Genomic DNA, 16351 nt, shown 5'->3' on the forward strand with positions numbered 1-16351 from the left:
AGGTGAGTGCTACAAAATGAGAGAGGAATGGGGAAATGAAGGGTGTATCTAAGAGACGGATGACATGATATATGAAGGAACTCAAGTTGGGAAGAAGGGAAATGAGACAAGAAAGAGGCATGAAATAATACAAGAAGCTTAGGGTCACTGGATTTCAGGTACTAATGGGACTGGAAGATTACAGAAGTCAAAATAACAGAGACTGAGTCAGAAAGACAGGTAGGTATGGAATGGAGAGAAGATGCTTGAAGCAAGACAAAGGAGTGCAGTTATTGGTAATGACAAGGTCCAGGATGGCAGTTCTCAAACATTTTGGTCTCAGGACTGGTGTACATTTTTAGAAATTACTGAGGACCCAACAAATTTTTGGTTAAGTGGGTTATATCTATTACTACTTACCATATTAGAATTTAAAATAGAAATTCTTAAAATCCAACAACATGTAAATACGCATTCCTTTATCTTACAGAATGAAGATGTTATCACAGATCATGTAGTTTCTGAAAAAAATAGTGTGCACTAATGACAGAAGTCCAAAAGACAGTGTCATGCTACTATTGTGGGGGAAAGCTAGATACTTTCAGAAGTATCTAAGGGACCCTCAAAGGCCAGTGGATTCCACTTTAGAACAGCTGGTCCGAGATGTGGATATGGAACAAGGAGCCTAGGTACAGTGTGAATTGGTAATAATTGAAAGAGAGCACAACACATAACAGAGAATCCAACAAATTGAAAGAACAAATCTAAGTGAGAGCCCAGTTTCAGTTAGAACAAGAAGGGGAAAGGGAAAGTTAATGGAGGAAGCTGAGGATATAAAGGATTTTGCTGATAAGAGACGATGTGTTCCAGAGAGTACAGTACAGGAGGAATATTATGACTTTGATGTATATATCCCTCCAAAATTTATATGTTGGAACCTAAAACCAAATGTGATAGTATTTATTAAGAGATGGGGCCTTTTGGTAAAAGATTAAGTCAGTTTTACCTTCCTGAATAAATTAATGTTCTTAAAAAAGATACTGACTGAAGGGAGTATACTAGTGCCCTTGGCCTTTCCATCTTCCACCATAGGAGGGCACAGCAAAAAGGTGCTATCTCGGAAGCAGAGATTGGCACTCACCAGATGCCACATCTGCTGGCACCTTGTTTGTGGGCTTCCCAGCTTCAGAACTATAAAATGATAAAATTCAGAACCATAAAAAATAAAGTTCTATTGTTTATAAATTACTCAATCTGAAGTACTTTGTAATAGCAGCACTACCTGAGAAAGAAACTTCAGGAATCAAAAAAAAAAAAAAAAAAAAAAAGCCATTCAGGATCTATCTGTTCCCATTACTATTACTGTCTAATAAATTATGCTGAGACTTACCTGCCTTTAAAAACAATTTTGTAGATTCTGCAGGTCAGGAATTCATCTAGGATAAAGTGAAAATGGCTTATAGCTATCTAACACATCAACTAGGAAGACCCAAGGCCTGGGGTAACTCAACAACTGGGGGCTGGAATCCTGTGAAGGCTCATTTACTTCCCTACTTGGAGCCTAAGGCAAAAAGACTAGGAGACCAGAGTTGCCAACCAGAGCACCCACACACAGCCTCTCCATGTAAACTGGTTTCATCTCAGGGTAGTTTGAAGTTGTAGAGCCAACGTGGTAGCTCAGGGTTCCAAGCACAAGTCTCCAGGTAATGAGGGAGGAGCTGCATCAACTTTTGCATCCCAGTCTCAGAAGTCAACACACCATTTCTAGAGTACTCTATTGGTTAAAGCAGCCAATAGCAGACCTTAAATTATACTACAGAGCTATAGTAACAAAAACAGCATGGTATTGCACCAACACAGACATGAAGAACAATGGTACAGAATAGAAGTTACAGAGAGAAACCCACATAAATACAGTTGTCTCATACTAGATAAAAGTACCAAAAACACACATTGCAGAAAAGATAGCCTCTTCAACAAATGGTGCTGGGAAAACCAGAAATCCATATGTAGCAAAATGAATTAAACCCCTATCTCTCACCCTGTACAAAACTCAACTCAAAGTGAATCAAGGACCTAGGCATTAGATCAGAGACCCTGAACCTACTAGAAGAAAAAGCAGGCCCAAATCTATATCATGTTGACTTAGGAACTGAATTTTTCAACAAGACACATAAAGCACTAGAAGTAAAATCAAGGATCAATAAATGTGATGAATTCAAACTAAAAAGCTTCTTCACAGCAAAAGAAACAATGAAGAACATGAAGAGAACCTATAGAATGGGGGAAAATCTTTGACACCTGACTCTCAGATACAGCATTAATCTCCAGGATATTTAAAGGACTCAAAAAACTTAACACCAAAAAACAAAACAAAACGAAACAAAAAAACAAATAACCCAATCAATAAATGGTCAAAGGGACTGAATAGACACTTCACAGAAGAAGAAATATGATCAGATAACAAATATGTGAAAAATGTTCAACATCTCTAGCAGTTAGAAAAATGCAAATTAAAACTACACTGAGATTTCATCTCACTCTGGTCAGAATGGCAATTATTAAGAATACCAGTAACAATAAACACTGACAAAAATGTGGGGGGAAAGGTACACTCATACACTGCTGATGGGACTGCAAATTGGTGCAACCACTCTGGAAAGCAGTATTAAAATTCCTCAGAAAACTTGGAATGCAACCACCATTTCACCTGGTTATCGCACTCCTCAGCATATACCCAAAAGACTTAAAATCAGTATATTATGGTGATGCAGCCACATTAATGTTTATAGCAGTTCAATTAACAATAGTCAAGCTATGGAATCAACCTAGATGCCCTTCAACAGATGAATGGATAAAGAAACGGTGGTACATATACACAATGGAATATTACTTAGCCATAAAGAAGAATGAAATTATGGTATTTGTCAGTAAATGGACGATTGTACTAAGGGAAATAAGTCAATCCCCAAAAGCCCAAGACCAAATGTTCTCTCTAATATGCAGATGCTGACTCACAATAGGTAGGGTGGGGGGAGGAATGGAGGTTCACCAGATTAAATGGGGAGGAGTGGGGGGAAGATAATGGGGGGTGGAAATAGGCAGTAGAATGAATCAAACATAACTTTCCTATATTCATATATGAATACATGACCAGAGTAACTCAATTTCATGTACAACTGCAAGAATGGGAAGTTATACTCCAGGTATCTATAATATGTCAGAATACATTCTATTCTCATGTATATCTAAAAAGAAAAGAATAAAATTTATTAAGAACCATTGATAATCTTCTGTTTCTGTTCATTATAGACTGAATATTTGTGTTCCAAAATTCATAGGTATGCACTAACCCCCACCACACCACCACCACCAGCACAGTGTGGTTGCATTGAAAGATGAAGCCCCTAAGAAAGTGATGAAGGCTAAATCAATTTCAAGGGCAGGGTCCTGATGCAATGAGATCAGTGTCCTCATAAAAAGAGTCCAGAGAGATTATGATTGGTTTTCCCCAAATCCAAGGAAAGTTCATGTGGCGCACAGCAAGAAGACAGTCATCTATAAGCCAAGGATAGAACCCTGACCCAGAAATCTATCATGCTGACTTCTTGACAATGAACGTCCAGCCTCCATAATGACAAGAAAATAAATTTGTTGTTTAAATCACCCAGTCTATTTCATTTTGTTACAGCAGCCTGAGCAGACTAATACAGTGCCCTTCCTTCTTTTTTCAGGAGAATTATCAAGATTTAGAAGGGTAGGAGTAAATATAGTCATTAAATGTAGCACCAAGATTATTCTCAAAATTTTTTTGAGATTGTTGGTGGTCAAAACAAAAAGAAAAAAAAAAAAAAAAGAAAGAAAAGAAAAGAAAAGAAAAGAAAACCAGGGCAACCCTTTTGTGGTAGGGCTTCCATGTCTATCAAAATTCATGCTCACTAACAAAGCCAGATGAGATTCCTTCTCAGCAGCTGTAGGACTACAGGTGTCTGATTCTAGCCTAGCAAATTTTCATTCTCATAACTAAAATTACAGGGCAAAAATGTGAAATAGTAACAAAGAAGCTAAATTTATATGGCCTTGTTCAAGGTTTCATTTAATGAAAATGTGCTCTGCACATACTATAAAATTACACATTTAAAAAGAAACACTTGAATTCATCTGAAAAATCTAATTTTAAATGCCACTCTCTTATAGTCAATAATCCTGACACTTCTAAAGAGGGCAATGTAGAAATCCTTATGACTAAATAATTATGATTTTATGAGGAGATTAGGGAATTCCTCTCAGTCTTTTTTAATGGAAGTTGTGATATCAGTAATAGGTTATATAAATACTAGACATCAAAAGATACCAAAGAGGTAAGCTATTCACAGAACACATACCAGAATAAATAAATAATTATCTAGCACATCATTATCTGAATGTTTACCTGTTATTTTCTACTGTTTTGCCGCTATTTTTAAGTGTCCCAACAGGTGAAAACTACATTCATTACCTGTTTCTCAAATGATGAACTATACCAAAAAGACACAAATTCTAGTAATTTATGCTGTCAAACTGTGCATAAGATTTTCACATTGTCTGCTGCATTCAGCAGCTGTGAAAATAAAATAAATTAACCATTGAACAGTAAAAAGATTTATTAATTCTATCAATTCATACAAGAAGTCTTGAGTATCTATGGTGATCAAAGCATATTTACTCAAATGTAAAGCTAAAGCAAACCTTTAAAATACATCGATATCTACTAGAAAATGCACGTTGCGATTATACTACTATGGGAATAAATATGACATTTTTCATGTCCACATGTTTGCTGATGAAATATAGGGCAAGTTTCTAGCAAAACGATTAAGTGAGAAAGGTTTGTGTACAAGGTAGACCAGTAGAAGGTATTAATCAAAATTACCTGCCAGTTTCAAGCTAGGTCATCTCTGGGCTGTGTGACCTCTATCTCTATTTCTTTCTTCCCTGATATTTAATCTTAGGGAGAAGCACCCACCTGGCATAGAACAGGACTCTTTCTTCCCTCTTACCATCCATTTGTGCCTCTGATCCCTGTCCCCTCAAGTTTATATTTTCAAGTCCCTTAAGCTACTATAGATATCCAGGACAGCAAAAGGGGAAGGGGACAAAAGAGCAGGTAAAGGATGCCCTGTGAAGACTGAAAACTGTTTAAAAAGTGCAAAAGGAGGGGAAAACTAACTCCTGTGAGACCCTGAGGGCACTGGAGAAGACTGAGGCCTGCGGCTCTGTCACCTAGCATGAAGGTCCCCTATTTGGCACATGCAGCATCCCACATGGGACTGGACCAACAGAGTAGCGAGAGTCGCAGAAGGTGCTTCAAACTGGGGGAACCAGATGCCTCCAAAGATTCCCACAAATTTCATTACAATTTAGGAAAAACAAAAGCATTCTCCGGCTCCCAGGAAGGAGACCGAAATGCTGATGGGACTGATACCTAAAAAGGTCTGGGTGGAAGGTCACCACTACAAGTATCTCACAAGCAGACACAACAGTGAGGTCCAGAAGTCCAAATCAGCTGCCAGGATGACATTCAAAAGACCAAACGGGAACAGTCTAATTTCTGTGGATACAAGGGCAGAATGCCCAGTTACCAAGTTTGCCAACTCCAGAGCAGTGGACACAGTGAGGGTCACACAATGAATAAAATGCCCTTCACCCAGTGCCATGAAGATACAAAGCTTTCCCCTTCATATAAACACCACCTTGGGACTGGGCGAAGGGAAAACTCTTGAGAAATTCGAGACACTAAAAGAGTTTCAAAACTGCAGAGTAATGTGCTCTTAATTGACAAGATCAGATATTTTCCATTTTCAGTGGGAATAGGAGTTTGAAGGCCAAGTAAAGCCGCTACAGGAAATGTTTCACTTATGTATCTTAAAACCAGTATGTAAAATTTTACGCACATAAACCTATCCTTCTAACCCCTTCTCTCCAATCCCAAGTATGTAAGCCTGTTCTAAACCAGATGTGGTCAGTGAACTGGACTGTGCCAGTCAGGAAATTTTGAATTACCTGTGCATGGCCCAATAAGTATGTGAAAATGAGGGTTAGAACTTTCTATGGCAACCTGACATGGCCACATCTGAGTTTATGATTGGTGTACTTCACCCATTGGATGGTACATAGAGACAGGAGCAGATGTGATCAAACTTAGATGAGTAAGTTCCACAGAATGCACCATGCTGTAGAACCACATATCAACCTCAATGGGGAAAAATAGCCCCTCGGCACTGTTTATGAAGGACAAATGTAGATCAACATGCAGCCTGAGTCTGCCATCAAATTCACTACTAATATTGGATTTTGTATTTAGGATAACAATGGTGCCAAGTACAACAATGAGAATGGAAGACTTCACACATGTATGAGGTATTCATGCCCAGGAAAGGCCAAGTAACATCAGGTTGTTAAAACCAACTTTCCAAGAGTTCAAATAGAAAAAAACGGTGACATTACCTTGACTAACAGCAAAGACCATAGTCACAATGCAAGAGGGAATTTAGTTTCAGGCAAATAATATCAAGACACATGAAATTAATGCTGCTAACTTACATGTTATTGATTTGGAGCAGGTAGTATTCTTACATTCTAAAAAATGTGTTTGACTTTTGTGGTTGTATAAGCACTGTGTCAGGAATTCATACCTAGCATTATGTCAGTTTATATTTAAGTAGTATTATAAAAAATAAATGAAGTTGGCAGTGGAGAACTGCAAGAATTTTTTCTCTCCTAAAAAAATGTTCCAAACATGATTTTAATTTGAAAAATAATGATCTTTTGGATATTGGGTTGAGGTCAGAAGGCTGTGCTGAAGAGAATCAGAAAATTAACACCAGGGAGAGGGAAGGTCCACTCTGAGTGGACTTTTCCATCCACAAGCAGGAATGAGGCTGAAGAAGACAACAACTGGGCAACACGGTATGTATTGTAACTTAATTGCATTGCTTTGTTATTTTGTTATAAATGAGTTATTTTATGATTTTGTTACAAATGTTATATATAAAATTCAAAGGGGGAAACCACACAATTGAACTTCATTTTGAAAGGCTAACTTTTTTAAGTGAAAATATTCAAAAATTTTGCATAACAAAAGTTATGCAAATAATACCTTCATCCAGAGAAGGCACACTAATAGAAAAATGTACTTTAAAACTTTCAGTCTTCTGCCAACTTCTCACCTTTGTAATATAGCAATGTAGCAATAATAGCTTTATATTGCAATGCAGCAAGAACAACTTTCACCTCTTAACATAATCCCAGGAGATCAGGGTGCCAAGAATCATCCTTCCTTAACAGATGAGAAAACCAAAATTAAGAGGGGCTATTTCTGCTTAGACCAAATAGCCAGGAAAATGGCTCAAAAGAACTTAACCCCTGTGTTCTGACTCTGAGTCTGGTGTAAAAAATATATTGAAACCACTGACACAGTCTTTATTGTTTTCAGAGAAATAATTTTTAAAACATTACTCAATTCTACCAATAGAGAAGACAGTTTACACAATAATTACTACTATTTTTTCTCTTTCAGTTAAAAAAATCACTTAAATTTCAAATTAGTTTTAAGAGCTATATGTACAGGACAATAATTATTTTTTCTTTAGTATTACATAGTATTTACATAGTATTTACATAGTACATTTTATGTAACTGAAAGAAAAAAAGATAAAGCACAACAAGTTATCATCGTCCCAGGTTGGTAATCAACCATTCTAGTGGTCCTTTATTTTTCCATTATTGTACCAAATTATGTTTACTCTTTCCCCTACACTGCAGATTGAGTGTTAGCATGGATTAAAAAAAAAAAAAAAAAAAAAAAAAAAAAAAAAAAAAAAATTTTTTTTTTTTTTTTAAGCACTATATGGTGGAAAGGATACCAGACTCTGCACCAAGATACTGAGTCTGGATACACAACTCTAATTAGTATCTGAACTAGAGACCTAACCCTCTATATTTCCTACATTTAGCTGCTCACCAAATCCTTCTCCTGTGTATCTCTGCACGTCCGAAATAGGGCTACAGCCAGCTACTTGACCCCCACCCTTCTAAGTCCTTCTACTTTTCAAATCTTTCCTCCATGTTGCCAAGGTGATCTTACCAAGAAGAAGAAAATTCAATCTTGTTACTCCTCCTTCGGAAATTCTTCAAATAACTCCTCATCTCCTGCAATCTGAGCTCTAACCTGGTATTTGAAGTCCTTCAGAATCCATACCTCTCAGTCTCATGTTCTCCCACCCAGTTTCTCTACTCATGGGACAAATGAATACTCATAGTAAATACTCCATATGCATGTTATTTTTCTATATTTCAGTCCCATAAGAAATCAGTAGTGGTCCATGGAATATCTCATTCCACAATGCTTTGGAACACAGCATGCCCTTCACCTGAAATATATTTCCATAAGTCCCCTCCAAGCCTTCAAACCCCTTCCCCTCCCTTCAAGTCTTTTAACACTTCCTCTTTGCCACCTCCTCTGACAGCTGTCTTCAGCTGTCTTCTCCCTACCTACCCTTAGCATAATCAATCCCCACTCTCTGCTCCCTTAACACTGCTGTGCACAAGAGCACAGAGGCTACACTAGAGCCATCTGTCATGCCCATGACTCTATAGCTACACTTAATCATCTCCTTGAAAATGAAAACCATCATTTCCTCATCCCTAGCACCCATTATGGCAGGTGATGCTCAATAAACATTTGCTAAGGGTATGAAATATGGCCTTGGGTGCTTTTCTTTCCACCATGGAATTTCTTCTGTAAGAGAGTCAAACTCTTAGAATATATCAAAAAACTTGGTCTCAGAAAAGTCTACGTTGCAGTGTAGCTTTCCACAAAGTGCTTTTTTCCCCCTACTAGTTCATGAAGTTTGTAAAGAACAAAACTCTTATCATTTCATCATCAGGAAAAGCTAAGGTGTTAAGCTTACTAATATCTTAATATCATGATGATAACAGTTGCCATTACTGAGCTCTAACTATATAAAGATATTATTATAAATTCCTTCACATTTGTTAATTTCATTTAATCCTCACATGAGAGAGATGTTACTTGTTCTTATCTTGGGGAACAAAAAGGCTTTGAGAAGTTAAAAGGCCACAGAGCTAATAAATGCTAGAGTGGATTTAAACTCAATGCTGTCTGACTTCAAATTTTTTGTTATCAGTCACCATTCCCAGGCTAAGAAATCTCTCTAGGATACAAACCATATCTTCTCCACATTCCTCATTTAGTGCTTAAAGTTTAATCACTGTTGAAATGAAGGATGATAAGAAATTACATCAGGTACATTTTAATTGGTAGATATATTTAGACAAGATTAACTTTCCCATAAGACTGAGAGCCCCCGTTAGTCACTGACATGCCCAAACGAGGCTTCTTTTGCAGTGCTGGGAATTAAACCCAGGACTTCCAGTTTGTTAGGCTGAGCTACACTCCCCAACCCCACTAGGCTTTTTGAATAAGGAAATTTGTATCAATAGGTTTTTATATTTAGATTTAGAAAAATTTTCAATTTAAAAATAAGCAAACTTAAAAAACAGAATTAGAGGTTTTGGCTTTGCATTTGAATAATGCTCTCTGTTAGACATGTTATATTACTATTACTATTACTCTTGTATTTTATATTACTACTATTGTAACAACTGAAAATAAATAAAATCGTAAATGCTTTAAACAGTTCCCTATCATGCAACATTGAATATAACAGTTTTAAAAACCATGGTATTCAATTCTCAATTTCCTCTACTCCTATAAGTTGATATTTCCTTTTCTTTAGAAAACTACCCTATCAGGTTGCTGCAAAAGAAAGTATTATCTGAAGCCCATTTGTTTGGCAACTGGTAGCCAGTAAAGTTCAAATGTATGCCTTTAATTAAATAAAATGTTGGCAACAGAGCAAATGCACAATAGCTACTGACTACACAGTCCTTTACTAGCTCACCACAGTGGGGAAACAAGGTCCAATTCTTAATTTTTGCCTTTATGGTGAATACTATTTGAAAAGAAGAAAAACTATACAACAATGCTAATGACTTGGTGAAAAAAAAAAATCCATTCACTAAAATGAGTTACTTTAAGTTTAGTCAGATAATTATACTTAAAAATATGTTGAAGTTTCTACTCTCATTGTTGAAGTTAATATATCAATCTTACAAAGCCAACTTGTCAAATGCCCAAAGTATACCTCAGAGTGTTTTGCCAATGTATGTAATAAAACCAAAACTCTTCTGATGAATTGGTGAGGAATGAGTGGGCACTTGTAATTCAACCCAGGGGCACTTTCCCACCAAGTTATATACTCAGTCCATTATTTCATCTGATTTTATTTTGAGACAGGATCTTGTTAAGTTACTGAGGCTGACCTCAAACTTGCAATCCTCCTGCCTCAGCCTCTGGAGTTGCTAGGATTATAGGCATGCACTACTGCACCCAGTTTCTGATGAATCCTTAATGAAAGATTTTGTGGTAGCATTAAAATTCCAAAGAAAAAAAAGATGTCTAATGTTAATAAAATGCAACAAATTTACTCTTAGAGAACTTAATTTCTTTTTAAAATTATCTTTTAGAAACTATTCCCCTAAATCTTGACTTTGTAACTTTAAGCAAATTTATTAACTTTGAACCTCAGAAAGGGAGCTAATAATACCTAACTTACAACCCTTACAGGCATGTTGGTACTAAATAATTGTACCAAATAATTCATGTGAAACATTTGACAGTGCTGACACACAGCAGATCCTAGGTGTGTTTGATTTCTTCTCTTTTCCCCATAGCATTTCCCAATCAAAATTCAAGATTTCAAATTGAACTTTTTATTAAAAAGTGCATGGGGTAGGATCACCAGATCTTGTAATGTAAAAGCTGAAACCAAGGATGTAGTACAGGCACACTTTTTAAGCCCCCTCTGCTTTCTCATAGATACTTTACAAAAAACTAATCATTTCTATCTAAAGAGATCCATATCTCTCATTTTCCAAAATACAAGCAAAAACCCAGACACAATAATTCTTACAACAGAAATTGAAAGGGGCTTTCTGAAGTTTACGTGTAGATCCCCAAAACTTATGAGAAAAATGAAAAGGCAAAGGTGTGGAGAACTACAAAAATGCACACACTTTCACATGCTGATGTGAAATGCATTCTTCACATCTTTATAATTGGATAATATTCATATACTGTGGTAATTATAAATACAGTTTAAAAAATAAGAGAAAATACCAACTAACATTTTTCTATTCCCCCCAAACTAACAAGAAATATGTTTGCAGAGATAGATGATAATCTTCCTAACCAGCTTGATTCCATACCCTAACTGCACATTATTAAATCACAATAAACATTTACTAACAGAAGCCACACAAATTAGAAGGAAAATTACAAAGCAAAAGAAAGGCATTGTTAATTACAGATGAACCTATCCTTCTGTACTAGGATTTTACTCAACAACTATATTCTTATTACACATCATCAGCTAGTATGCAGATGTAAAACAACCAATAAATTGCTTAATTTAATTTGATTGAAAAGGATATTAAATAGAACACTTCTCAGAATCATTTCTCCTAAACCATTTACCCAAAAGTATATTTGGTAACTCCTAAATGGATTGGGTTTAGGAACTCAAGCAGAAAATCGGGGGGAGGACAGAGAAACATGCCCTGAATTTTAATAGTACATCACTTTACATGGGCGAATATTAACATGTCATTTTGGAAGTGACTGCATTCACTACCAACAACCCATATGTAACAGTTTCTCATGCTTAGCATTGCATGCAATAGCAATAGTTCATTCAGAATCATCTAGACAGAGGCCTTCAAAATGAATCTAAGTTATGAATGGCATGTAGGTATGACATGAAATTATATAGCTCAATCAAACCTCTTTCTGTATGTGACAATACCAAGAGAGCATGTTCACTCAGTCCTTGAATTGAAACTAGCATTTTTAAGAGAATAATGCTAAGATATAGACTTGTTTGTATACATGGTATTTAAGGAAGCTAGCTAGAATCTTACATTAATTTGTATTATAATTCAAAGACAGATTTAACTTTTTGAAAATATACATGAAAAAGGTTATGGTAGAGTAGTCTCCATATTAGATTTTAGTATGTTTAGATGAAAACTGGGGCTGGGGAGTATATACTGAAAGAGTAGTGGTTACATAAGCACAGCCAACCTTAGAATTTAAAAGTATTAGAAACTGGCCTTTTTCCATATTTTATTGGTGCATTATAATAATACATAACAGTGGAATTCATTGTTATAAATTCATTCATGCACCAAACACAAAAATATGATTTAGTCAGTCTCATTCCTTAGTATCTCTCCTTTTCCTCCCCTTCTAGAAATTAACCTTTTGATCAATGATATCCCCAATAAAATTTAAAATCTACTTGTTCCATGTTTATTATTTTCCTGGCTGGTCTGACAAGTTTATCTTTCTGTTTATATTTTAAAAGAACATAACACTGTTTAAATGTTAATATTTTAAGATCCAAGGGGGGAAAAAACCCTACACAGTCTGACTTCAAATGCAAATAGAAAATAATTGCTCAACACTTTACAATAAATTCTTCAAAAAGGATCGGCCAAGCTCAGTGTCCTCTGACAGATACATTAAAAGTCATGTAAGCATCAGTATATTTAAACACCCCTCTCCCCTCCGCACACACACACAAATTAAAACACAAACACACATACTAAGTAGAAAGGAAAAGTTTAAGGAAACAAAAACATCTATTTATGTGTTCTCAATAAAACAAGAAACTTAAAGAAAAAAGCACCCCCCAATACTAATTTTAGAAAAGTATCTCATAATATGAGCAAGAAGTAAGTAAACTTTAACATGAAAAAAGACATCAAGTCAGCAAACATTCCCTGTTTTCTCCTACTGGAGAAGCTAAGGCAGCCCAATTTGTGATTCAGATTTTTATGTTCTGGAGGAATTTCAGTCTTATCTCCACCAAACAGATTAGGTGATCATCTTTCAAAGTTACCATATATTTCTAAAAGACATACAAGTACATTTTGACACAATCCAAAAATCTACCCATTTCAGCATTCTGATAAAACTTGTTGGCAGCACTGTGATTTGATTTTTTTTTTTTATCAAAAGGATACATTTAACATCAAGTGCATTGTGCCATTTAGTTGATAGGACACTCTATGCTTGACAGAATGCTTTCATTTACTGCTTTTACCTGGTTGTAAATTATTGGTGCTGCTATTTGCTACTTTTAAGATATGATTTACTAAAGAGAGAAGCAGAAGCATTTCTACAGCAGGGGTGCCTTTTGAGTGGGTAAACATAAGGTCACCTGTCAGAAAGTATGCTGGAAAATGAATGCACAAATCTAATAAGGAAGTGGTTTAAAAGGGATAAATTCCCTGAGTCATTAAACAGGATGTAAACCAAAGACAGGTTGTGCCACCTAGAGAAAAACTGGAAATCGTACACTGGTTCTTCAGTAGTAAGCATTATTTCAAAAGCCCCGAAACTTTTGGCATGCCCAGTAACCAAGCCATTGTCCATACCAGCTCATCGAGTTGCAGGATTAGGCTCCCTTGAAAACTCTGCCTTTACACACCAGATTGGTTCCCTGCTTTCCTAACCCACCCACCCATCCCTGCAGCACCATTTAACCTCCAGCACCAACTGTTTGCTACAACCCATGCAGAACCTGCATCCCGAAAACCCTTCAATTCTAAAACATTTTCCTCACACTCAGGGCAGCCTGAGATAGAAGGAGCAGGGGACTAAACCTGATGAACCTTTATAGCAAAGGTTCCTCTGCATGCTAGCAGAGACATCACACACATCCCCTAGCCCCACGGGGCCTGTATAGGAAATTGTGGTGCACACAGTACATCATATCCAGGTTATCAAGCTGAACTTCTGGCCAACCTCTGCACGATCCAAACACCATGAAATGACCTCAACACAACCAAGTATTTAAGGTGCAAAAGGCCTTCAACTTTCCTCTCCACAAGTCACTTAAAAGCAACGTGCCCAGTACACTTGGCAGGCTGAAGCACAAAAGGTCTTGTGCCACCTGGCACAGAGAGCCGCCTTTTACAAGGAAAATAGACAGTAATTACAAAAAGCCCGCAGTCCTGCGGTATTAACTTGACAGCGGGGACTGCGCTGGGGCATAACTCATCCCCCCCGCAGTCACTCCCAGCCCCAGACCCTCAGCCAGGGGACACTCTTCTCCTTCTTCCCCTTCTTCCCCTCCCCCTCCAGAGACCTTCGGCAGCGCCCCCCATCCCTCCTGCACACTCTTCCCCCTCCTCCTTCTTTATGAATCCCCAGTAACTTTGGGCTTCGCAGCACCATCGTAGCCCAACCAGAGGATGGGACACCACGAAGGCGTCCGCGGAAGGAGGAGGAAAGTTTGAAAAGTCACTTAGAGCAGTGCAAGACTCCCCCCACCCCACCATCATCCCCAGCACCCACCCCACAGACAGCGGCTCGGGTCTCCACGTGCCAGCCGGCCCTGGAGAAACTGGAGTTCTCCGTACATCCTCGCCAGAAAATCTTTCCCCAAGTGAAAAGTTCCCTCTGCAGCACCATTCCTCTCTCCCCTCTCCGCCCCCCGCCCCCGCAAAAAACCTCTCAGAGTTCGCAAGACGCCACCTGGTTTCGCCCGCGGCCCCAGAGGGCGCGGCGCCCCTCCCCGGTCGGCCGTGGACCGGTCTGGAGTAGCCGGGGAACAGGGAGGCACTGGGGGCGGCCCCTGGCCGGGACCCCCACCTGGCCTTCCCCGGCCCAGTCGCCTCACTCACCTCTCTCCTGCTCTTCCGCCTGCAAGCAGATGGGGATATTCTTCTTCCAGCCCGGCATGGTGTCTGCTCCCTGCGCTCGCTCTCGGGCTCGTTCTCTCGCTCGCTCTCTTTCTCTGGGGCTGGCCGCGCCTCCTCGCTGGCCCTCTTGGGCCGGCCGCTGCGTGAGGGGGGCTGTTCAGCGGGGCTGGGGCGCAGAGGCGGCTCCCGGGCACATCGAGGCGGCGCCGTGCGCCCTGCGCTCGCCTCAAACTCGCCGGGGCTCGAGGTGGCGGTGGCGGTGGCGGCCGGGCTGGGCCGCGCCGGGCAGGGTTGGGGGGCTGCAGCAGCAGCTGCCGCGGTGTGGCCGGGAGGCCGGGCCGGGCCGGGGGCGGGGGGCCGGTGCAGGCCGAGAGCGGGGACTGCGGAACCCCCGGGAGGTGGGCGCCGGCAGCAGGAGAGAGCTGGCGCCGCCGCCTCTTTCCCCTCCTCCTCTTCTTCCCCTTCCTCCTTTCTCCGCCGCCAGCAGGTGGGACTCGGAGCCGCCGCTGCCGCACAAAGCTCCGCCGGCGGCAGGACTGAAGCTGCGGGCTCCCCGGGCGCCTCTCGGCGGAGCCTCCCCCGGGACGCGCGCGAGGCTGAGCGGGCACGGAGGGGGCGCGCGCGCTCACACCCTCCGCGCCCGGGGCGGCCGGCCTGAGGGGCGCGCCCGGCCCGCCAGGTACCGAGCCTGGCACCCAGCCGCGGGTGCGGAGCCCACGCCGCCGCACCGCGGGCGCCACTCCCTCTCGACCTCGGCCTCCCTCCCAAACCCAACTGGCAGCTCCACCGGCTTAGGCGACGACCTCGATGAAGTAGGGGGCAGTGTCCTTCTCTGTAGTCCCTCCTCCACGCCGCTCTACCCCCGCCCTGGCTGTCGCCCCCTCCCCCAAGTTGAGACTTGCAGCTACGGATTCGCTAACTTCACCCTCAACTGAGGGAAATAGCAACTTTCGGGATGGTCAGCGCTGGTCCAGGAATACATTTTCTGGTGAGGTGGGGACAGCCTGAGTGGAGAGCCTCTTTTGTTTTAAATGTTGCAAGGAGACCTTGGCTGAGTGAATATTTAATAGCTGTCTTCTAGTATAAAAAGGATTTTACGATCAGGTTTTATGATTAGTTTCTTCCTCTTGTCATAGGCTCATAGAAAATCAGTGGAAAATGAATAAAGGGTGGGGGGAGGGAGACAGCTTTGCAATAAAGCCTGGAAGATTCTGCCCAGACGTGGGGACTCTTGCTTATGATTCCATTAATGCTGGGGGGGGGGGGGGGGGGGATGGCTGGCTACTGTCTGTCCTGCAGGAGTATCCCATCCATCGCCTTAAGGCTGGGACTGGCTATTTATTATCTGTGTCCTTTCCTCCTATCTGAAAAATTTTGAGCCCCTGAGGCTATAACTACTGGTTCGTGGTTGTTGGGGACCAACCATTGCACAGTTATGACTCTGTCCTGCAGCTTATTTTAGCCTCTGAAGAGAATGCACTTTGTTCTCCCAAACTGAGAACAATGGCTCATGCCAGCCATCTCCCTCTCTTCTCTTCAA

General features: G+C 40.2%; 1 protein-coding gene across 1 annotated transcript in view; it reads right to left on the minus strand.

Annotated features, from left to right (window-relative positions):
* The window catches only part of LOC306661117 (uncharacterized protein), a gene marked incomplete at its 5' end in the record, with an annotated part of 30790 nt that extends 14665 nt beyond the window's left edge, over positions 1–16125 (minus strand). Inside the window, 2 exons of the mRNA XM_079139915.1 lie at positions 14794–15715; positions 16097–16125. Of these exons, the coding sequence (XP_078996041.1) occupies positions 14794–15715; positions 16097–16125 (951 nt within the window). The remainder of the gene's footprint in view (positions 1–14793; positions 15716–16096) is intronic.
* Between the last annotated feature and the right edge of the window lie 226 nt (positions 16126–16351).

The sequence above is a fragment of the Sciurus vulgaris genome (assembly GCF_902686455.1).
Source record: "Sciurus vulgaris genome assembly, chromosome: 5".
Classification (NCBI taxonomy): Eukaryota; Metazoa; Chordata; class Mammalia; order Rodentia; family Sciuridae; genus Sciurus; species Sciurus vulgaris.